Source organism: Suncus etruscus, chromosome 2 (assembly GCF_024139225.1).
Source record: "Suncus etruscus isolate mSunEtr1 chromosome 2, mSunEtr1.pri.cur, whole genome shotgun sequence".
Taxonomy (NCBI): domain Eukaryota; kingdom Metazoa; phylum Chordata; class Mammalia; order Eulipotyphla; family Soricidae; genus Suncus; species Suncus etruscus.
Window position 1 is genome coordinate 67,875,233 of NC_064849.1, and position 24,266 is coordinate 67,899,498.

General features: G+C 44.3%; 1 protein-coding gene across 1 annotated transcript; it reads left to right on the forward strand.

The window, feature by feature from the left end:
- Positions 1-10,800: 10,800 nt before the first annotated feature.
- On the forward strand, positions 10,801-23,653 carry METTL3 (methyltransferase 3, N6-adenosine-methyltransferase complex catalytic subunit). The gene is made up of 11 exons (XM_049768611.1): positions 10,801-10,998; positions 15,140-15,357; positions 15,985-16,389; positions 18,844-19,019; positions 19,882-20,098; positions 20,322-20,509; positions 20,862-20,900; positions 21,198-21,306; positions 22,036-22,101; positions 22,277-22,389; positions 23,401-23,653. The coding sequence occupies exons 1-11, from the start codon at positions 10,899-10,901 to the stop codon at positions 23,510-23,512; spliced, it is 1,743 nt and encodes a 580-aa protein (XP_049624568.1). The 5' UTR covers positions 10,801-10,898; the 3' UTR covers positions 23,513-23,653.
- The last annotated feature ends 613 nt before the right edge of the window (positions 23,654-24,266 follow it).

Consider the following 24,266-nt stretch of genomic DNA (forward strand, 5'->3'; position numbering starts at 1 on the left):
ACAACCTCCAGAGAATGTAATTACCCAGTGGAAATGGAGTTTACGTTCTCAGATGGTAAGGGATTTGCCCAGTGTGCAATTATTGTCTCTGTTTTCTCTTTGTCTAGACTCTAGAACCTCCCATGGTCAGGCCTGTGTTTTGTAAGAAGATTGGAAATTTTCTATAATCCCTGAACCAAGGGATATCACCTAATCTATAAGCTCAAGATTAATCTTTGCAGTCCTTAATACCTAATGTTAATAGAAAGGGAAAAAAGCATCTCAATTCTAAGGATTCCTACCAACAGATAATAGAAAGATTATTAACTAAGAGTGGGAATACCATCATATAAAAATGAAGCCCTTAGAATTTTTTAAACTATTTTTGTTTGGTTTTGGGCCATACCAGGCAGAGTTATTCCTGGCTCTGAACTCAGGAATTACTCTGGGTAGGTTCAGGGGACCATATGGTATACCCTACCTGCTGTATTCTTTGCTCTAGCCACTTAACTTGCTATTTTTTTTTAAATCTCTACAATGTGATAAGATTCAGAGAGAGATAGATGCCATTGACCCAGGATCTATCCCCAGCATCCTATAGGTCTTCTGAGCATGATCAGAAGTAATTCCTGAACACCAATGGTGTGCCCGCGCCCATAAAGAAAATCCCAAACATGGTAAGGATTTTTGTTTTATTTTTGGGTCACTGCCAGCAGTTCTCAAGGCTTACTCCCGCCCAGGGATCACTCCTAGAGTGAGGTGCAGGACTCAGGGGACTATTTGGGGTGCCAGGGATTGAACCTGGGTCAGCCACATGCAAGGCAAACACCCTATAATCTACTATTATGATCTGTCCCCAAAACAAAATGAATAAATAAATGTTTAAAAAAATAAAAGATGGGGCCAGAGAGAGCACAGCAGTAGGGCATTTGCCTTGCACGCGGCCGACCCAGGAGCAATGGTGGTTTGAATCCCGGCATCCCTTATGGTCCCCTGAGCCTGCTGGGAGTGATTTCTGAGCATAGAGCTAGGAGTAATCCCTGAGCACAGCAGAGTGTGGCCCAAAAAACAAACAAAAAAAAAGACAGATGTCCAGAAATTTGTTTTGTTTTGTTTTGGGGCCACAACCAGTGAGCTCAGGGGTTACTTCTGGCTCTGCGCTCAGAAATCGCTCCTGGCTGGGGGACCATATCAGACACCGGGAGATTGAACTGTGGTCTGTCCTAGGTTAGCGTGTACAAGGCAAACGTCCTTCCACTTGTGCTACTGCTCTGGCCCCGAGCTGTCCAGAACTTTTTAAAATTACATTTGTTAGGTTATAAGATCACTGGATCTTACTGCTAAAGGGGTAAAATAAATCAAATAATTTTGAGGGGGAAGTGAGTTTTTGGGCCACACCCAGTGATGCTCAGGGTTTATTCCTGGCTCTGTGTTCAAGGATCATTCTTGGCAGGACTCTGGACCATCTGGAATTCTAGAGATTGAACCCAGGTGGCCACATACATGACAAGCACCTTGCCCACCAGTCTATTAAATAATTAATTGAAGTCAGCCATAAGTATGATAATTGTATTAAGAAACATGGGCAGACTCTGGTTTTAGTGCTACTTCTGAGTGATTACACATGTATTATGGATGCTGCCTGGTTCATCCTTCAAGGCTTCTCTTCCTCTTGATGTGCGACTGGCTCGAAGACGGAAGACAAGGTGAGTAAACCTATTCTTGCTTGGCTCTAGTCTCTGAAAATGGATGTTTAATTCTCATGAGTCTTAAAGAATGCAGAACCTCTTTAAAAAGTGAGTGGAGGGGCCAGAAATAGTACAGGGGTTAAGGCACCTGATTTGTTTGAAGTCAATCTCAATTCAATTCCTGGGTACATCAGAAATGAGCCCCATGAGCACTGCCTGGTGTGACTATGCTCGTTATTTTGTTTCATTTCAGGGAGGGTCCATGAGGTTTCAGTGCTCAGGGCCAGGTGTGACCTCTGGACCTGTCTCTGGCCAAGTGTGACCCCTATTAGAGCTCAGAGGACCATATGTGGTGCTAAGAATTCAAAGTAGACACCCAGGATCAAACCCAGGTCCCTTCTGGGTCAGCTGCGTGTAAGGCAAATGGTAATCAGTGAGGTTTACCACTACTGCACTATCGCTCCGGCCCCTCCAAAACTTTTTTTTTTTTTTTTTTTGGTTTTTTGGTTTTTGGGCCACACCCGGCGGTGCTCAGGGGTTACTCCTGGCTGTCTGCTCAGAAATAGCTCCTGGCAGGCACGGGGGACCATATGGGACACCGGGATTCGAACCAACCACCTTTGGTCCTGGATCGGCTGCTTGCAAGGCAAACGCTGCTGTGCTATCTCTCCGGGCCCTCCAAAACATTTTTTAAAAGGTCAATTGTGGAGCTGGAGAGATACCATGGAGGTAAGGCGTTTGCCTTTCATGCAGAAAGACAGTGGTTCAAATCCCGGCATCCCATATGGTCCCCTATGCCTGCCAGGGGCTATTTCTGAGCCTAGAGCCAGGAGTAACCCCTGAGCACTGCTGGGTGTGACCCAAAAATCAATTAAAAATATATAAAAGGTCAGTGGTGTGGTCAGAGCAATAGCACAGTGGGAAGGGCGTTTGCCTTGCAAGTGGCAGACCCACGTTCGATCCCCAGTGTCCCATATAATCTCCCAAGCACTACCAGGAATAACACCTGAGCACCACCAGATGTGATGAAAATAATAATAATAATACTAATAAAAGTCAATGGCATGGGACTGGAGCAATAGCACAGTGGGGAGGGTGTTTGCCTTGCACACTGCCAACTAGGGTTCCATCTCCTGCATTCCATATGGTCCCCTGAAGGAGAAAAGAAAAGGTCAGTGGCATGGGCTGGAAAGGTAATACAGGTGGGTAAGGCACTTGACTTGAATGCAGCCACTATGCTAGTTCCATATCCAGCCCCCTGAACCCTGCCAAGAGTGATCACTGAGCACAGAGCCAGGAGTAAGCCCTAGGCACAGTCAAGTATGCTGACCCCCCAGTGGTGATTAGGGACACAATGGGGATAATGTGAAGTCCATTGGGGAAAAAAAAAAACACTTCTACATTTTTAATTCCTGGCAAAGCTTTATAACTGCTTTCATTTGCATTCACCCTATGGTAGGAGGTGGCCCACCAATCCTATTCCTTTTTCCTCCCTACCCCCAATGGACATAGATAATACCATTTAACTAATTAAAGCAGACTTGCCCTCTCTTTAAATGCCAGTTCCCATTATGGTAACAGCTGTCTGAGAGGCTTCGGATGAATTCTTGGGGTAGATCTGCACTGAGCCTTACTCCCCTCCCCACTCATTGCTCTGTTTTATTTCCTTTTCTCTTTCATTAGTCCTTTTCCTCTTCTAATCTGCATTTTCTTCTTTCATTGACACGTGATAACTTTTAGGTTTTTTTCTTTTCTTTCTTTTTTTTTTTGGGGGGGGGCTACATTCAGCGGTGCTTGGGGGTTACTCCTGGCTCTATTCTCAGAAATCACTCCTGGCAGGCTCAGGAAACCATATGGGATGCCGGGAATCGAGCCTGGATTGGTCCCAGATCTGTCTTATGCAAGGCAAAAATGCCCTACCCACTGTGCTCTCTCCAGCCCCTTAGTTCTTTGTCTTTTTTTGCTGTTTAATTTGTTCTGTCTCAGCACCCTTTCCTTCTTTACCCCCTCACCTCCCATACCTGCTCCATCATACCTTCAGCCCACCATTTCTCAGTCACATTTTTCTTTTTCTTTTTTTTTTTTTTTTTTTTTTCTTTTTGGGCCACACCCTTTGACGCTCAGGGGTACTCCTGGCTATGGGTCCAGAAATTGCTCCTGACTTGGAAGATCATATGGGACTCCAGGGATTCAACCAAGGTCCATCCTGTATCATCTGTGTGCAAGGCAACTGCCCTACTGCTGTGCTATCACTCGGCTCCTCCTGTCTTTCCTAATGTTTAAAAACAGTAGAGTGAGTAACCGTGGTGAATATTTTGATCAATAAAGGATGAGCAAAGACAAGACTTAACAATTTTTTTTCTTTTTTTTTTTTTTGTTATTTTTTGTTTCACACTGGGCAGTACGCTCAGGAATTATTCCTGGTTCTGCGCTCAGAAGTTGTTTCTTGCAGGCTCAGGGTACCATATGGGATACTGGGGATCTAACTGGAGTCTGTCTGGGGCTGGCTGCGTGCTAGGCAAACGCCCTACTGCTGTGCTATCGTCCTGGCCCAACAATTTTTTTTTTTTTTTTTTTTTGGGTCTCACCCGGCAGTGCTCAGGAGTTACTCCTGGCTCCATGCTCAGAAGTCGCTCCTGGCGAGCACGGGGGACCATATGGGACGCCGGGATTCGAACCGATGACCTTTTGCATGAGAGGCAAACGCCTTACCTCCATGCTATCTCTCCGGCCCCTCCCAACAATTTTTTCAAAAGCGTTTGGAGCCAGAAAGAAAGTATAGATATCAAGGCACTTGCTTCACATGTGGATTTATTTCCCAACACTTGCATATGCTGCCCCTAAGCCTTGCCAGGAAAGCTTCTTGAGCACAGAACCAGCACTGTGCACTATCAGGTAATGCCAATAAACAAGCAAAAAAACATTTGGAGGAGATTCAGGTGTGTGTGACTTAGTACACATTCTTTATTTATTTATTTATTTATTTATTTATTTATTTATTTATTTATTTATTTATTTATTTATGTTGGTTTTTGGTTTTTGGGTCACACCTGGCGGTGCTCAGGGCTTACTCCTGGCTGTCTGCTCAGAAATAGCTCCTGGCAGGCATGGGGGACCATGTGGGTCACCGGGATTCGAACCAATCACCTTTGGTCCTGGATCAGCTGCTTGCAAGGCAAACGCTGCTGTGCTATCTCTCCGGGCCCTTAGTACACATTCTTACATCTGTAAGGACTGGGTTTGATCCCAGCATTACCTAACACTGAATCTCTTCAGTCTTACCAAACTTCAGTGCTGCTTTCTCTTTAAGTCTTTCCATTTCCTTTTTTTTTTTTTTTTTTTTGAGGGAGTGGGATTTTGGGTTTTGGGGTCACACCAAAAAATTCAGCTTGGGTTACTCCTATTAGTTTTTTGAGCCACACCCAGTGATGTTCAGGGGTTACTCCTGGCTATGCGCTCAGAAATTGCTCCTGGCTCGGCTTGGGGGACCATATGGAATTGCGGGGAGTGGAACCAAGGTCCATCCTAGGCTAGCATGGGCAAGGCAGACGCCTTACCTCTTGTGCCACCGCTCCGGCCCTTCCTCCATCTGTCTTAAACATAGTCTATTGATTAGGGAAACTGAACTTCCATAAATGTCCAGGACAAGAAGCCAAAAGCCACAAAACGGCTCCTTTCCCTTCTCCCCCTCTTTCTCTCTTTCCCTTTTCCTCTTTCTTCTCTGCCTATCTTATTTTCTTCTCCTCCTTCTGTTTTGGGGATATATCCAGCAGTGCTCAGGGCTTATTTTTGGCTCCATTCTCAGAGATCAGTTTCAAGAGATCATAGTAGGTGCCAGGATTGAGCATGGGTCAGTTATATGCAAGGCAAGTATCATTGCTCCAGACTCCATAATAAACAAAGCTTCATAAATAGGTTTTAGGGACTGGGCCAATTTTAGAGCAGGTAGGGTGATCCCCAGTATCACCATAGCCAACCTAGGTTTGATTCCAAGCATCCCATATGGTCCCCTGAGCAACTGCCAGGAGTGATTTCTGAGTATAGATGCAGGAGCAATCCCTGAACACTAGGTGCTAGGTATGGTCTCCTCAAAAATGGTTTTTAAGTGGCATACCATGGAGATACCATGGAGGTAAGGCATTTGCCTTGCATGCAGAAGGACGGTGGTTCAAATCTCGGTATCCCATATGGTCCCCGAGCCTGCCAGGAATGATTTCTGAGCGTAGAGCCAGGAGTAATCCCTGAGCGTTGCTGGGAGTGACCCAAAAACAAAAACAAATAAACAAAAAAAATGTTTTAAAATTCAAAAGAATATTATATCTGGAGCCAGAGATACCTCTTGAGGTTGAGAACAGGTGTTACATTCAGGAGCCCTGAGTTCAATCTCCAGCTCTAATTGTCCCCCAAAGTACCAAGCTTGGCCTCAAAGCAAAAAATAAACCATGAAAAGACTGAATGGTGGCAGAGGGATAGCACAGCGACAGGGCATTTGCCTTGCACACGGCCAGCCCAGGATGGACACTAGTTTGATTTCCAGCATCCCATATGTTCCTCCAAGCCTGCCAGGAACGATTTCTAAGCACAGAGCCAGGAGTAACTCCTGAGCGCAGCCGGGTGTGACCCAAAAACCAAACCCATCCCCCAAAAAAGGGGAAAAAAAAGAAAGGATTAAATGGCAAAGTCACACTGGGTAGGGGATTAAAACATTGTTGCTATTGTCTGCCCAGCAAATAGGAGACAAGCTAAGAAATCTCTAGGCATCACTGTTCCACCAATTATTAGATTTATACTTGTCATTTTCTTTTGGGGTGGTGGGTTGGGTTTCGGCCACATCCAGAAGTACTTGATGGCTCAGAGCTGGGTTGGCTACATGCAAGGCAAACCTTCGTCATCTCTCCAGCCATACTGTTTTTACTAGGAGAAATCTGGGTGAGATTCTTCTCCCTGCACTGTTCAAACTGGCTAACTCTGGTCAGACAAGAAGTCAGTTTTCTGGTGGTATTTGTTTGTAGCAGAAAATAAGTGATGAGTCTAGAGAGAATCCTTCTATAAGTAGATCAAGCTAAGTACTTTTAAAGTATTAAATGTACTTTCAAAGATTGCCTAATAGTCTATGAATAATACTTTGGTAAGTAATACTCTTTGTAAATCATGATGAATTAATAATTTAAAAATACTCTTTTGGCTTTTGGGCCATACCTGGCATTCCTCAGTGGTTACCCTTGGTCTGCACTCAGGAATTATTTCTGCAGGCTCAGAGGACCATATGAAATATCTGAAAACTAATCTGGGTCAGTCATGTGCAAGACAAATGCCCTACCTGTTATACTATCTTTCTGGCCTCATCTAATATACAATTTTTTTGTTTGATATTTTGTTTTTAAGAAAATATGACTAGATTGGAGTTGGTTATTGAGGTTGAAGAGATAGTACAGGGGCCCGGAGAGATAGCACAGCGGCGTTTGCCTTGCAAGCAGCCGATCTAGGACCAAAGGTGGTTGGTTCGAATCCCGTCCACGGGTGTGGCCCAAAAAAAAAAAAAAAAAAAAAAAAAAAGAGATAGTACAGGATGTAGGCATCTTACTTTAAAATGGCCAATTTAGGTTCTAGCCCCACCACTTCATATGGCTCCCTGAACCCTGTCAGGAATTATTTCTGAGTTGAAAGCCAAGAGTAACTAAGTTCTAAGCACTTCTGCATGTGACCCAAAAGAAAAGCAAACAAACTCATGTTGATTGGATGGTTTTCAAGTGCATAGTGACCTTAAAAATCTATTATGGAGGGCCCGGAGAGATAGCACAGCGGCGTTTGCCTTGCAAGCAGCCGATCCAGGACCAAAGGTGGTTGGTTCGAATCCCGGTGTCCCATATGGTCCCCCGTGCCTGCCAGGAGCTATTTCTGAGCAGACAGCCAGGAGTAACCCCTGAGCACTGCCGGGTGTGACCCAAAAACCAAAAACCAAAAAAAATAAAAAAAATAAAAACACTAAAAAAAAAAAATTTATTATGGATAGGACCAAAACAATAATACAGTAAGTTGGGTACTTATCTTAAAAAAATTAAGGGTCGGGCCCGGAGAGATAGCACAGCGGTGTTTGCCTTGCAAGCAGCCGATCCAGGACCAAAGGTGGTTGGTTCGAATCCCGGTGTCCCATATGGTCCCCCGTGCCTGCCAGGAGCTATTTCTGAGCAGACAGCCAGAAGTGACCCCTGAGCATCGCCGGATGTGCCCAAAAAAAAAAAAAAAAATTAAGGGTCAGAGAGATATTATTATAGTGAGTAAGCTGTTTGCCTTTCATGCAGTGAACCTTGATTTGATATCTGGCACTATATCATACCCCAGCACTGTGAGGAGTGATTTCTTTTTTTTGTTTTTTTTTGTTTTTTTTTGTTTTTTTTTTTTTGGGTCACACCCGGCGGTGCTCAGGGTTACTCCTGGCTGTCTGCTCAGAAATAGCCCTGGCAGGCATGGAGGACCATAAGGGACACCGGGATTCGAACCAACCACCTTAGGTTCTGGATCGGCTGCTTGCAGGGCAAGCACCGCTATGCTATCTGTCCGGGCCCGAGGAGTGATTTCTGACCAGAGAGCCAGGAGTCATCCCTGAACACAGATGTGACCCAAAGACAAAAAAAAATGAAAAAATATTTACCCAAAGTGATATGAAAATAATAATTTCTAGCAGCAGCCATTGATTTGGTTGTATCTATGTTACTTTGACTTCCTCTATAGGCTAAAGTACTATCCAGCCCTTAGATTGCTAATTCTATCAGAGATTGAATCTCTTCTAGTAGAAGACCTCACCTTTCCTAGACAAAGTGCAGTTACTGCGCCTTCAAGGTACTACAAAGTGCCGAGTAATTGCTTTGTTTGTGAGAGGCCCAGAGCCCAGGCTCATTCCTTGATACTTCAATGGCCTTGCAGAATGACCCCTAAACTCAGAGTTCGGAATAGACCTCTAGAAGTACAGGGTATGCCCCCATAACAAACCAAAACATGTTTAAGGGTTGGACTATGAAATGTTCTTTCTACCCTCTGATGTAGATAAATTAATGCTCTTACTCAATTTTTAAAATTTGTATGATTGATGTTTGGGACCACATTCACTTAGGTTCAGGGCTTAACTCCTGGCTCTATGCTCAGGGATCACTGTTGGTAGTGCTCAGAAAATATGTTTGATACTGGGGATTGAATCAGGGTTGACTGCCTTTGAGGCAATTATCTGTCAAGGCAAGTGCCCTACTAACTATACTATCTTCCCAGTCCCTTAAATAAAGTACCTTAAGTACTTTATTTATTTTATTTTATTTTTTATTTTTGGTTTTTGGGTCAAACTTGGTGGCACTCAGAAATTACTCCTGGCTTTGCACTCAGAAATTGCTCCTGGCAGGCGTGGGGGACCATAGGGATCCTGGAACCAAACTAGGTCCGTCCCAAGTTGGTCGCTTGCATGCCAAACACCCCACTACTGTGCTATCTCTCCGGCCCCAGGTTAAGGACTTTAAAAGAATCAGTGATCTTGAAATGAGTATGGAATTCATATTAGGGAGCAATTACTCTAACAGTTAATATAATGATATAGTAATGAGTTTATCTCAGTTCAGTAATGATACATGTGTCTAAATAGTGGGCCAAACAAGATACATCTCAAATTAATCAAAATTTAAATAAAGAAATTTCTTGGGCCAGGGCGATGGCATCAGCGGTAGGACATTTGCCTTGCACGTGCTGACCTAGGACGGACTGTAGTTAGATCCCCTGGTGTTCCATATGTCCCCCAAGCCAGGAGTAATTTCTGAGTGCATAGCCAGAAGTAAATCCTGAGCATCACTGGTGTGGCACAAAAACAAAAACAAAGAAAACAAAACAAAAAACCAAAAACAGAAATTTCTTTTCAGCTTCCTTGAGGGCAATTGTTAAATCCAGGTTACTGTACAGGGCCAGAGAAATTGCACTGCAGGTAAGGCAATTGACTTGGCCAGAGCCAGAAGTAAGCCATGAACACTGCTAGGTATGGTTCGCAAGCAAAACAAAGAAAAAGACAACATAAATTAAGTACTAAATAAACTAAAAAATAAAGATGAAAATGGGGGACCAGATTGTAGAGTATTTTTGTATTTATTTTATGTATTGTATTTATTTTGTATTTATTCTATTTGCACTTTGTCTATCATCCCACCTGAACTTTCCAGGTGGGGGCGATTGAGTAAGAAATAAAGGAGCTTGGAGGGGAGGCCAAAGGAGACGGTTGGGCGAGGCTGTTGGACAGAGGCAGTTGGGGAGAGGCAGTTGGAATGGGAAGGGGAGAGAGAGGAGAGTGAGAGAGAGGGAACCGGAGGGATTAGTGTCTTTTGGCCAAACATTTTGCCCCCCAAAACTCTGTCTGGATCATTCATTGCGGACGGAAGAATGGGAGTTGGTCTTTCAATTTGGGAGATATTTGGGGACCGTGAATATATCAGCAGGGGACTCAATTTCATGCCACACCAGATAACTTAAGAAACAAGAGCTCATGTTTTGCATCCAGAAGGAAGGAAGACAAAGCGATCAGAATCTCAGAAACTATCCTGATGCCAAGGATCTGTTGCTTGCAGATGACTTACTGGTTACGTATTTGTAAACCCTTTATAAAATCTCTGCGGCATCCACCCTTTCTCAAAGATAGGAAACCCTGGTCATTCCCATTCTTCCTCCCATGGTCATCAATCTAATATCTTTGTAAATGAATGCATGGGCACACATAAACCTACAATGCTTTCATGGGAAAGGTCTGTTCAATCAAACTGCGAAAAAGCAATCGGTGATCCTAATTTTCAGAAGCGGTACCACACATGTCCCGCTCTACAATGCCCTTAACAGCAATTAGCTGAGGGGCTCATTGACTAGTTAACATGGCCGCATGGGCGGTCCCTAAACAACATGGCCGCCTTGCCAGGCACCAATATGGCCGCCAAAGCTTCACAGCTCCTGGAAGCACAACTGAGCTTCTCCCGTCCACCGCAGAAGGTAGCCGTCCTGTTGCCAGTATCCAAGGTGGCGCCCGTTTCGGCTTCGAGGCGAGCTCGTAGACAGGAAGTGCGTTCTACCATTGAGCGCCTCTCCCGGGATCTTTTTCCGGTTTAGCCCAGGGAAATGTCCGCGTGAGAATTGGATGATTTCCTGGGGGCCGGGGCCGGGGCTGGGAGGTGCTAACCCGCCGCGCCGGATTCGAGGCTGGGAAAAAGCTCTAGCATGTCGGACACGTGGAGTTCGATCCAGGCTCACAAGAAGCAGCTGGACTCGCTGCGGGAGCGATTGCAGCGGAGGAGGAAGCAGGACTCGGGGCACTTGGGTGAGGCTGCGGGGCTGCCAGGGAGAAAGGGAGGGAAAGATTGGGGCGTCGTGAAAAGGCAGACCGCACCCCCAGTGGATAACTGCCCCAGGTGACGGTTCCTTTCCCGGATCGGCTCCAGGTGCAGCTCCTTCCCTCCTTCCTTCCTTCCTTCCTGCAAGAGGCCAAGGAGTCGCTCCTGCCCACAGTTGACTTGCCTCCACTGTTGCACTGTTGTCCCGCTGGCTCCTTTGCAGGCCTCTCAGCTCCCCCTCCTTGAAGCAACTGGACCTTTTTTTGTAGTGTCCCCGAGCCCCTGCCTTTCCCCCCATATTCCAAGCGGATGCTTTGTCTCTTCTCTTCCACCGCCTCTACCTGGAGAACCAGGACAGAGACTTTTGTATCCGCAGTGCCCGACCCAGTTCTCGGTTTTGCTTAATGACTTCGGGGGACTGGCAGTCTTTGGGCTGCATGCAGGGGCCTGGAAACATGGGTTTTGAATTTTAAATGTTTTGATCTTTTTCTTTTATGGACGCACCCAAATGTCAGGTAACCTGGCCTACCGCAGCAGTGCAAGACCCAAAAGGTTGTGCTTACTATCCCTCCAACCCCCCTAAACACAGTGTTTTCTTTAGTTTGCTTTTTTAGCTTCCCTCGCGTGGCTACCTGTATTAGTAGTAAAATCGAAGTAAAATTTACCTAGTAGTAAAATCGAAGGAACCTTCTGATTGTCAAGTCTTAACCCACCCGGTACAAGCCCTCTGAATGATAGAATGCAAGTCAGTTATAAGGGGCGACAAGGATAGTGAATCTGTTCCACACTTGTGGAAGCCCCGTATAGTTCAAACTTAATTCCACTTTTCTATATTTTGTCTTGATACATATTAGATTCATTGGCTCGGGTACTAACAGGTACTATGGTAGGATTTTCATACAACAAACCCCCATGTAGTCTCATAAGGGATGACTTAAGAGAAAAGGTCATGTTCCTGGCCCTCAAGGTCTTTAAAATGTAGCTAGAAAATGGAAGATTGCTGCTTTATAAACCCATACATTGTATGGTGTATGTTCAGTGTCAAATGACTCCAGAATGAATACTGCCATGGCAGAAATGACAGAAACTTATCCAGTCAGTGAGAAGGGCATTGGCACTTGCAGCTTGGTCATGAGAGTCTCTAGGATTTAGATAATTAAATAGAATTTGAGAGGTAAGGTGAGTAGAGGAAGGAAGCAGTGTGTCATACCCCCATCAGAGTAGTTACTGCAGTTATCCATGAGGGAAAAAATTTTTTTTTTTGTTTTTTGGGCCACACCCAGCGGTACTCATGTTATTCCTTGGGTTATTCCTGGCTCTGCTCTCAGAAATCAATTCTGGCAGGCTGAACACAGCCAGGTAGGATTCAAAACACTGTGTGTCTCTGCCTCTCTGTTTCTCTCTCTCTCTCTCTCTCTCTCTCTCTCTCTCTCTCTCTCTCTCTCTCTCTCTCTCTCTCTCTCTCTCTCTCCCCTCTCTCTCCCCTCTCTCTCTCTCCTCTCTCTCTCCTCTCTCTCTCTCTCTCTCTCTCTCTCTCCTCTCTCTCCATATATATAGATATAGATATAGATAGATAGGACCAAAACAATAATACAGTAGGTTGGGTACTTATATATAACATTGACTTCTTTTCCTTAAAAGTGTAGATGTGTAGAAAAATTTGCATGTTTCTTCAGGGATTTCAGAACAGTAGTGTCCTTGAACAATTAACACTTGCATCAAATGGTTTTTTTGTATTTGGGAGAAGGGGTTGTGGAGGACACTCAGCAGTCCTGAGGACTATTTCGGGCATTGCTCAGGGAATCATGCAATGCTGAGGATCACACCAGGGTTGTCCCCGTGCAAAGCAAGCGCCTTAACCTCTGTGGTGTCTCTTTGACCCTGTACTAATTGTTAAATTTTGCTCATTTGGTGTGTTCAGGTGCTAGTCCTGTGCTCAGGAGTGACCCCTGGTGGTATTTGGTGGACTATATGTGATGCATTACATTCTAACGGGTTGATCATATATAAGGCAAGCTCCTCATTCTCTGTATTATCTACCCAACTGTAGCCGGTTAATTTATATTTTTATTTAAAACTTTTTGCTTAGGAGTCAGAGCAATCCTGGAGTAATCCCTGGCTCTGCTCTTAGGGATTACTTCTGGTGGGGCTTGGATACAGGTTGGCATGCAAGGCAAATGCCCTACTCACAGTACTATTGCTCTAGCTCCTAAATTGACTTTATTTGGCCACAACCAGCTGTGCTCAGGATTTATTTCTGACTCTCTGCCTGGGAATCACTCTTAGCAGTGCTTGGGGAACAATATGCTGTGCCAAGTTTGAACCCATATCAGCCTTGTGCAAAGCAAGCACCTTATCTGCTGTACTATTTCTCAAGCTGCTAATTTGACTGTTTGTGTATGTATGTGTGTGTGTGTTTGTGTGCAAGTGAGTATATACATACTTACCCTCCCTTGATGGGCTCAGGGGACCATATATGATGCTGGGATTGAACTCAGGTTGTCTGTATGCAAGACAAAGACTTCCTGCTGTATACTATTGCTCCAGCCCCAATATTTGATCCAAAAAAAAAATATTGGGAGGAAGGCACACCCAGCTATACTCAGGACTTATTCCTGGCTCTGTGCTCAGGGATCACCACTAGTGGTGCTCAGGGGACTATATGGTCAGCCAGGCATTAAACCCAGCTCAGCTGTATGCTAAGTACCGTATATACTTGAGTATAAGCTGAGTTTTTCCGGCACAAAATTTGTGCCCCAAAACTCGAACTCAGCTTATACTTGGGGCATAAAGGTTATTTGATTCGTGAACCGAATCAAATGCACGTAGTCTCCAGTCATCTTCTGCTGTCAGCTGGAGGGGGCGAGGCTTCAGCTCAGTCCACAAGTTGCTGCTGAGCTGAAGAGGTAGGTGGCTGAACTGAACTGGATGCCACTGAACTATTTTTTTTTTTTTTTTTTTTGGTTTTTGGGCCACATCCGGCGATGTTTAGGAGTTACTTCTGGCTGTCTGCTCAGAAATAGCTCCTGGCAGGCACGGGGGACCATATGGGACACCAGGATTCGAACCAACCACCTTTGGTCCTGGATCGGCTGCTTGCAAGGCAAACGCCGCTGTGCTATCTCTCCGGGCCCGCCACTGAACTATTTAACCCACAATATTCTGCGCTTTGTATGCGACCAACAGCAGTGATGATATCTACGAACTCAGTGATGATGACAATGTCTATGCTGATACCCTTATATCAGATACAGCTGAAGCTCTGTTTGGATATATAGATGAGGAAGAGGAGGAGGAATCCAGTTTTGAAGAATTTTAACCATAGTGATATAGCTTGATTACCTGTTAAGGCAGGGTTTCTGCACTTTATTTGAAGTTTTAAAGTTATAGTTTACAGGGCTGGAGAGATAGCATGGAGGTAAGGCATTTCATGCAGAATGTCGGTGGTTCGAATCCCAGCATCCCCCCATATGGTCCCCTGTGCCTGCCAGGGGCAATTTCTGAGCATAGAGCCAGGAGTAACCTCTAAACTCTGCCGGGTGTGACCCAAAAACAAAACAAAACAAAAAACCAAAAATATACCAAATAAAAAGTTAAAATAGTTTATAGTTTTTCTTTAGCAATAAATATTGAAAAACATTTAACCCCTACTGATTTCTCAATTATTGTAACTGTTTTGGGTATATATATTTATTTTTGAAATTTACCAGTGGCTGCTGCATTTTCCTCCTGCTTATACTTGAGTCACTGTTTCTCAGTTTTTAGGGTAAAATTAGGGGGGTTGGCTTATACTTGGTTCAGCTTATACTCAAGTATATACGGTAAGTGCCCTACCTGCTGTACTATTGCTCCAGCTTCAACAATTTGACTTTTTTTTTTTTTTTGGTTTTTGGGCCACACCGTTTGACGCTCAGGGGTTACTCCTGGCTATGTGCTCAGAAATCGCCCCTGGCTTGGGGGGACCATATGGGACGCTGGGGGATCGAACTGCGGTCCGTTCCTTGGCTAGCGCTTGTAAGGCAGACACCTTACCTCTAGCGCCACCTTCCCGGCCCCAACAATTTGACTTTTGAAGCATGTATAAACAAAGATTTATTTGATCTTACTTTGACTTTTCTATACTCTTAGATCTACGGAATCCAGAGGCTGCATTGTCACCAACTTTTCGTAGTGATAGCCCAGTGTCTACTGCACCCACTTCTGGCGGTCCTAAACCCAGTACAGCTTCCACCATTCCTGAACTTGCGACAGACCCTGAGTTAGAGAAGAAGTTGCTTCATCATCTCTCTGATTTGGCTCTAACATTACCCACTGATGCGGTGTCCATACGGCTTGCCATCTCCACGGTAATGACCTGCTAGAACAGGGTTACCATTTCTTCTACTTTCATTTATTTTATTTTATTTTGGCCACACCTGGAAATACTAAGGGCATACTCCTGGCTCTCACTCAGGAATAACTCCTAGAGCTCAGGGGACCATATGCTGTGCTAGCTTTCCAGTCTTCTTCTACTTCCTTTATTCAGTTCATGTTTTGTTGTTTTTTTTTTTTGGTTTTTTTTTTTTTTTTTTGGTTTTTGGGTTACACCTGGCGGTGCTCAGGAGTTACTCCTGGCTATCTGCTCAGAAATAGGTCCTGGCAGGCACGGGGGACCATATGGGACGCCGGGATTTGAACCAACCACCTTAGGTCCTGGGTCGGTTGCTTGCAAGGCAAATGCTGCTGTGCTATCTCTCTGGACCCGGTTTTTTTTTTTTTTTTTGGTTTTCAGGCCACACCTGGCGGGGCTCAGGGGTCACTACTGGCTCTATGCTCAGAAATCACTGCTGGTGACCATAAGAAATGCTGCCAGGGATTGAACCCGGGTTCGTCCTGGGTTGGCCATGTGTAAAGCAAACAAATGCCCTACTGATGTGCTATTACTTCAGCCCCATAGTCAGTATCTTATTGTGTTCCCTTCCCTTCTTCCTTAGCCAGATGCTCCTGCCACACAGGATGGAGTAGAAAGCCTCCTGCAGAAATTTGCAGCTCAGGAGTTGATTGAGGTGAAGCGAGGTCTTCTACAGGACGATGCTCATCCAACTCTTGTGACCTATGCTGATCATTCCAAGCTCTCTGCCATGATGGTTGCAGTGGCAGAAAAGAAGGATTCTGGGGATGCAACTGGGACTATTATAGGGCAGAAGCGGCGGGCAGAACAGGATACTTCTGCAGTAGTGACCTATGCTAGTTCTTTGGCATCTGGTCTGGCATCTTCAACATCAGAGCCAGTCAAAGAGCCAGTCAAGAAATCAAGAAGACATGCTGCGTCGGATGTTGACTTGGAAATAGAGAGCCTTCTGAATCAGCAGTCCACAAAGGAGCAGCAAAGTAAGAAGGTAGGTCCCAAGTGAAGTGCTTCACATGCACTTTTTGTGTATGTGTTTGGATTTTTTGTTCGATTTTGGGTCACTCTGGCAGCGCTCAAGGGTTACTCCTGGGCCTGCACTTAGAAATCGCTCTGGGCAGACTCGGGACCATATTGGATGTCAGAGCTATCAAACCCAGGTCGGCGAAAGCAAGGCAAATACCCTACTCACTGTACTACCACTCTGGCCCCTCACATGCATTTTTATTTTTGGCCCACACCATGTGCTTGGGGATCACTCTCTGTGGTGCTAGGAAGACCATGAAGTACTATGAATCAGAGCAGGGATGGCGAACAAGTTCGACACAAAGAGCCAAAATTTTAAACTGTGAGAGTCAGAGCCACACCACGCAGTGACCTGCCAAAACAGACAAACACTCACACAAAAGCATATAATTTTAACAATAATATATTAAACACATATTGCATTTGCCATTTGGAGTGAGGATAAAAATCCTGTTTGCCACCCCTGGACTAGGGGCACCCCTATGCAAATATGTGCTCAAATCCTTTGAGCTCTTTTCCTGGCCCATACAGGAGATTTTTTATCTCAGCCCTCCACCCTCAACTTCCAGTTTGGCATTACTTGGAGAAATTTGTAACATGCTGCTGGCATTTTGAGAATGGGTGTGAGGGACACTGCTAAGCATCCTATCATCATAATAGGACAACTGATATAACTAAAGAATTATCGGGGCCGGGAAGGTGGCGCTAGAGGTAAGGTGTCTGCCTTACAAGCGCTAGCGTAGGACGGACCGCGGTTCGATCCCCCGGCGTCCCATATGGTCTCCCCAAGCCAGGGGCGATTTCTGAGCTCATAGCCAGGAGTAACCCCTGAGCATCAAACGGGTGTGGCCCAAAAAACCAAAAAAAAAAAAAAAAGAATTATCAATAATGGCCAGTGTTTAAAAACTATTAGTTTGCCACTGAAACCATTGACAAAATTATTTTGTCACTGGATTCTTTTTTTTTTGGTTTTTCAGGTTATACCCAGTGATGTTCAGGAGTTACTCCTGGCTTTGTGCTTAGAAATCGCTCCTGGCTAGGCTATGGGATGCCGGGGATCGAACCAGATCTGTCCTAAATCGGCCACGTGCCCACATGCAAGGCAAATGCCCTACCGCTGTGCTATTGCTCTGGTCCGTGGATTTTTTTGTTTTGTTTTGTTTTTGGGTCACACCAGGCAGTGCTCAGGGGTTACTCCTGGCTCTGTGCTCAGAAGTCGCTCCTGGCAGGCTCAGGACCATATGGGATGCCAAGATTCGAACTGGGATATGTCCTGTGTTGGCTGCATGCAAGGCAAATGCCTTACTGCTGTGCTTTCACTCTGGCTCCGATTCTTTTTTTTTTTTTAATGTTGATGATTGTGGTGCTTGGGATCACTCCTGGTGGTGCTTAAGGGACCAAGTGTTACTGGAGATCAAACCCATGCCTTCAATATATAAAGTGTGTTCAGTCCATTGAGTTCGCTCTTAGGCCCTGGATCCACACAAGTTCCTGGCCATTTACTATGTTATGTGAATTTGAATTCATGGATTAACTAACTTCTTTTGGGATTGAGCATCATACACCTGTGATGGGTAGGAGATGGATAGGGCTGACCATGTGTATGGCAAGCACCCTACACGCCAAACACTCTTCAGCCTCAATGAACTTTTCTTAAGCCTGAAATGTGAGGATGATCAAAGTATTTTCTATTATAGATCTATTGTATAGGCTAAATAATAAATTGGCACATAATTAGCACTGTGCCTTGATTTATCTTTGTTGGGAATGAATACTTTCTTATTGAGAGGAAGATAGTTTTATAGTTTAATGCTGAGCAATAGGAACCAGGCTTCTAGTATTTGGGGGGAGGAGGGGCTACACTCAGTGGCACTCAGGGGTTACTCCTGACTCTGCACTCAGAAATCACTCCTGGCAGGCGTGGGGAATCATATGAGATGCTGGGAATTGAACCCGGGTTCATCAAATGCTCTACTGCTGTGCTTTCTCTGACCCAGGCTTCTAGTATTGTTTTGCTTTGTTTTGTTCATTTTTTGGGTCACACCCGGCGGCGCTCAGGGGTTATTCCTGGATCTGTGCTCAGACATCACCCCTGGCAGGCTGGGGGGTGGAGGGGAAACCATATGGGATGCTGGGATTTGAACCCTCGTCCATCCTTTTTGGTTGTATGCAAGGCAAACGCCTTACCCGCTGTTCTGTGGCTCTGGCCCCAGGCTTCTAGCATTTTAACACCATCCCAAATGCAGATTTGTGAGAAAAGATTAAACCCGTGACAAAACTTATTCTATACTTCTAATTTTCTCTTACTAGCCAATTTACTCTTCAAAGGTAAATAGATGTTATGTTGAAGTTTAGAGGCAGTTTAAGGGCTAAGTTTATCTACCAACTCTTTACGAGTATAACATTTCTTCTGTTACAGGTCAGTCAGGAGATCTTAGAGCTATTAAATACAACAACTGCTAAGGAACAATCTATTGTTGAAAAGTTTCGCTCACGAGGTCGGGCCCAAGTACAAGAGTTTTGTGACTATGGAACCAAGGAGGAGTGCATGAAAGCCAGTGATGCAGACCGGCCCTGTCGAAAGCTCCACTTCAGGTTTTTTGGGAGGGAGAGAGGTGGAAATGGATCTCTTTGAAGTAGTCTTTTTCCATTGGGGTGGAGGGGGCAGGTCTACATTTGACTTAACTCAAGAGCTGTTCCTTATTTGGGGCTGTTTCTCAAGGTGCTTCAGTGACTTCAAGGTGTTATGCTGGGGGCTGAACTTAGGTCTCCCTCATGCAAAGCATGAACTCCAGCTCGTTGAGCTATTTCTTTAACCCCCAGGGTATTATTTTTAATAATGTTTAGTGTGTAAGTATGTCAAGAGTTGGAAGGTAGGCCGGAGAGATAGCATGGAGCTAGGGCATTTGCCTTGCTTACAGGATGGTGGTTCGAATCCCAGCATCCCATTTGGTCTCCCGAGCCTGCCAGGAGCAATTTCTGAGCGTAGAGTCAGGAGTAACCCGAGTGCTGCTGGGTGTGACCCAAAAACAAAAACAAAAAAAAAAGTTTCTGCTCCTCATATTATTTTTAAGTGCTCTCGTAATATCAAGACATTTGTATTGAGTCTCAGTAAGTCACATTAAACAGGAACTTAGAGGACTTGTAGTACAGTGAGTAGAGCACTTGCCTTACAGGCAGCTGACCCACGTTCAATATCTGACATATCATATGGTCCCTAGAGCCCATCAAGATTAATTCCTGAGTGTAGAACCAGGAGTTATCACTGTGCACAGCCAGGTGTGGCTACAAAACTAAACAAAAAGCAAGAACTAAGGCTCTTAAGTATTTTATTCTGCTTTGATCATGACTTCTAATTGTGAATTAGGATTTTTCATGTCAGTGATTAATGATCAAGCTCTTAAACTGAGATCTAATTCCAGACCCCCTGTACTGATTTTCTTCTTTATTTCCTCAGACGAATCATCAATAAACATACTGATGAGTCATTAGGTGACTGCTCTTTCCTTAATACATGTTTCCACATGGATACTTGCAAATATGTTCATTATGAAATTGATGCTTGCGTGGATTCTGAGGCCCCTGGAAGCAAGGACCATACACCGAGTCAAGAACTTGCTCTTACACAGAGTGTTGGAGGTGACTCCAGTGCAGATCGACTCTTCCCCCCTCAGGTACCTATCTGCTCAGACAACTTTTCTCAACTTGTGGACTTTTATTGGTAAGATGCATAATATGTAGGAAAGCAGGGCAGTAGTCAGCAGTATCTCGCTGATTGGGAATGGAGTGGGATAGAATATGCTTGTAAGGGAGTAGGAAAATCAAATGGCAAAGGGACTGGGGCCATGAATCTGAGAGTGAAGAAATGGAAGATGACCAAATTGCTGCCTCATGCAGTGGATCTGTTGTGATATCCGCTACCTGGACGTCAGTATCTTGGGCAAGTTTGCAGTTGTGATGGCTGACCCACCCTGGGATATTCACATGGAGCTGCCCTATGGGACCCTGACAGATGATGAGATGCGCAGGCTCAACATACCAGTACTGCAGGATGATGGCTTTCTCTTCCTCTGGGTCACAGGCAGGTAATACAGTTCAAAGATAATGTAGGTGTGGGAAGATACATAGTGTAGAGTGAGTACTGGTTGGATGTACAATATTGGGTTTTCCTGGCCTATTAAATGTATTACTGAGTCATTTAAAAAAAAAAGAAGATACCTTGCATTAATTTAAGTACATTTTTCCTTATAAAAAGAGTGACCATTGAGAAGTTACAATGTCTTAATATTTCATTCTTAGATCCATCCATCCATCCTGTTTCCTTAATGGTGTACTTGCATGGACTCATTAAATATCTACTGAATACAACACATCAATTATCCTAAAGGGAGAGGGGAAAGAACTTGGAAGTAGCAATTTAATTCATATTTCTTCTAGGGCCATGGAACTGGGCAGAGAATGTCTGAACCTTTGGGGGTAAGTAGCTATCAATGTTGGTTTCTTTTTGTTTTGGGCCCACACCCAGTGATGCTTAGGGGTTACTCCTGGCTCTGTGCTCAGGAATCATTCCTGGTGTGTTCAGGGGACCTTATGGGTTGACTGCATGCAAGGCAAACATCCTACCCACAGTACTATCACTCTGGACTGTTGGTTTCTTTTGAAGTCTAAATTGCTAGATAAGATGTTTCCTTCTCTGAGAGTTTCCCCTGCCTCTGTAGATGGTACTACTCCTACATTGGTTAAAGCTATAGTTCTTTTTCTTTCGCCCCACAGTTATGAACGCGTAGATGAAATTATCTGGGTGAAGACTAATCAACTGCAGCGCATCATTCGGACAGGCCGTACAGGTCACTGGTTGAACCATGGGAAGGAACACTGCTTGGTGAGCAGCAGTGGGATCCATATCAGTAGGTGGAGCAAAAAGAACTGTTGTTTTTTGGGCTGCACCCAGTGATACTCAGGGGTTATTCCTGGCTATGTGCTCAGAAATCACTCCTGGCTTGGGGGACCATATGGGATGCCAGGGATTGAACTGAGATCTGTCCTGTGTCACCTGTGTGCTGTGCCACGTCTCCAGGCCCCATGTTTGATTTCTTATTTAAAAAAGGATTTCATTGGGGCCGGAGAGATAGCATGGAGGTAAGGCGTTTGCCTTTCATGAAGAAGGTCATCGGTTTGAATCCCGGCGTCCCATATGGTCTGCCGTGCCTGCCAGGAGCAATTTCTGAGCATGGAGCCAGGAGTAACACCTGAGCATCGCTGGGTGTGGCCCAAAAACCAAAAATAAATAAATAAATAAATAAAATAAATATGGAGATTTTGTTTTATTTTGGGGCCACATCCAGTGACGCTCAGGGGTTACTCCTGACTAAGGGTTCAGAAATTGCTCCTGGTAGGGGCCGGTGAGATAGCATGGAGGTAAGGCGTTTGCCTTTCATACAGAAGGTCATCAGCTTGAATCCCGGTGTCCCATATGGTCTGCTGTGCCTGCCAGGAGCAATTTCTGAGCATGGAGCCAGGAGTAACCCCTGAGCACTGCTGGGTGTGACCCAAAACCACCAAAAAAAAAAAAAAGGATTTCATTGTTTATCTTTTTTTCTGTCATGAGCAGGTTGGTGTCAAAGGAAATCCACAAGGCTTCAATCAAGGTCTGGACTGTGATGTGATTGTAGCTGAGGTAGGTGCTTCCCCAGCATCCAAAGTTCACACATGCAATTTTATTGATATCAGTTACTTAAGTCAGGTGTTCTGCTTAAAGTATTCTCATTTAGATCACAAACTTAATGGGGGTGGGAGGGCTAAAATTATAATGTTGCGTACTTTAAAAGTAGCTAACAGCCTTTATTTCCTAGGTTCGTTCCACCAGTCACAAGCCAGATGAAATCTATGGCATGATTGAGAGACTATCCCCTGGCACTCGCAAGATTGAGTTATTTGGACGACCACACAATGTGCAACCCAACTGGTAAGGGGACCAGGAAAAAGGCAAAACTGTTGATTGATTGATTAGTATAGTAGTATAATTTCCTTCTTATTTGTATGCTCCCTAAACTGGTAAAGAGTTTTGTGGGAGTCTACAGCATTGGAAACCCAATGTGTTTTAGGACTCTCTAAAGTCCTCAAGAGCCAGTGCTCTCTCTCTTGGGTCTCCACTCTTAGTTCTCTGGGATATATTATCTGCCCCCTAGTGGTTACTAAGAATATAATCCCCGGGGCCGGGCGGTGGCGCTAAAGGTAAGGTGCCTGCCTTGCCTGCGCTAGCCTTGGACGGACCGCGGTTCGATCCCCCGGTGTCCCATATGGTCCCCCAAGCCAGGAGCAACTTCTGAGCACATAGCCAGGAGTAACCTCTGAGCATTACCGGGTGTGGCCCAAAAACCAAAAAAAAAAAAAAAAAAAAGAATATAATCCCCAACTCTGTAGCTTAAAAGATGTGCTGACCTGCAAATGGCATTTTACTTAGCCATAGCTGTTTGTGAAGTAGACCTGATTAACCATCAATGACTGATTCTTTTTGTTTTTATTATTTTTCTTGGACACATTTCGTTATACTCAAGGCTTATCCTGGCTCTGCACTCAGGCAATCACTCCTGATAGGCTTGGAGAACCATATGGGAACCTGAGTCATCCTCATACAAACCAAGCACCCAACCTCTATCTATAACTCTTACGTGATTATTAATCGCTTATTAATATTTTAACATCAGAATCTAATTCATAATACCATACTGAAGTTTAAAAAAAGAACTGGCATCAATATTAATCTTTGAGCCTTTTTCTTGGCACGGAGCCACTTACGGCAAAGCTTGGGGGCTTGATTACTTCTGGGATGCTCAGGGGACCACTGGGTACAGTGAATGGAACCATGAGCTTCTTTAATGTAAAACCTGGGCTCAGTCCTATAGCTATCCTTCCAGGTCAACAATATCAAACTTAATTCTAATATTTTTGGTTTGCTTCTTTCCTTTTACTTTAGGATCACCCTTGGAAACCAGTTAGATGGCATCCATCTGCTAGATCCAGATGTAGTTGCTCGGTTCAAGCAAAGGTATCCAGATGGTGTCATCTCTAAACCCAAAAATTTATAGCAGCACTTTCGCCACAGACCTAAGCAATTCATAGCCATGGCTCTTCAGGGTTCACCTGAAGAGCATTATTTGTATAGTAGCTTTTTTCCTTATTTAAATAAAGATTTATATTGTAGTTGGGACTTCAAGGTCAAAATTTAATTCTAACACTTAACTGTGATCTTGTGATTCATCTATATAAGCTGGGAAAACTACCTACCTCATTGGTTTTCTATGAAAGTTCAGACTAAATGAATGCATGAAAATAATAAAATTTGTTGCTTCTGTGGTATAGGATCAAAGTAATTAGCAGTAATAACCACGTGAAAATGGTTGTCATCAAACGACTTTTTCAAAGTACAGGTTTTGTTTCCTTTAATAAGACTGTTATGCCCTAAGCTTTGCTTTTTATAACACTGTAACTGCTAGTCTGTTACTAATTAGGAGGGAAAGTACAGCTTGTATTAAGTACTTAGGCAATGCAAAGAATTAGCTAATATGCAAGTGAAAACATCTTTGGCTTTTTTAAAAAGATATTTTATCAAACACAAGTGGAAAACACAACTTGAGGCTTTGGTGAGTCTCATTAAATTAAGGTTGTGGAATTCTGTGTTTTGTACTCCAACTGATAATGCAGATAGGGAGGAATGCTGCTACTACAGAAATAATATGTACATGAGAAAATAAATAAGCAACTCCTAGATGATGTTATTTTTCCCTCTAGTCCAGTGTACTTTTTTTGAAAACAACTGAGATGTAATGAATAGCTCCCTAT

What these genes read in the sequence shown, in the direction of transcription:
- METTL3 (XM_049768611.1), top strand. Translation starts at nt 10,899, where the DNA reads ATGTCGGACACGTGGAGTTCGATCCAGGCTCACAAGAAGCAGCTGGAC. An exon ending in AGGAGCAGCAAAGTAAGAAG is followed by an intron (nt 16,390 to 18,843) that starts GTAGGTCCCAAG and finishes CTTCTGTTACAG; the next exon opens with GTCAGTCAGGAGATCTTAGA. An exon ending in TTCCTCTGGGTCACAGGCAG is followed by an intron (nt 20,510 to 20,861) that starts GTAATACAGTTC and finishes TATTTCTTCTAG; the next exon opens with GGCCATGGAACTGGGCAGAG.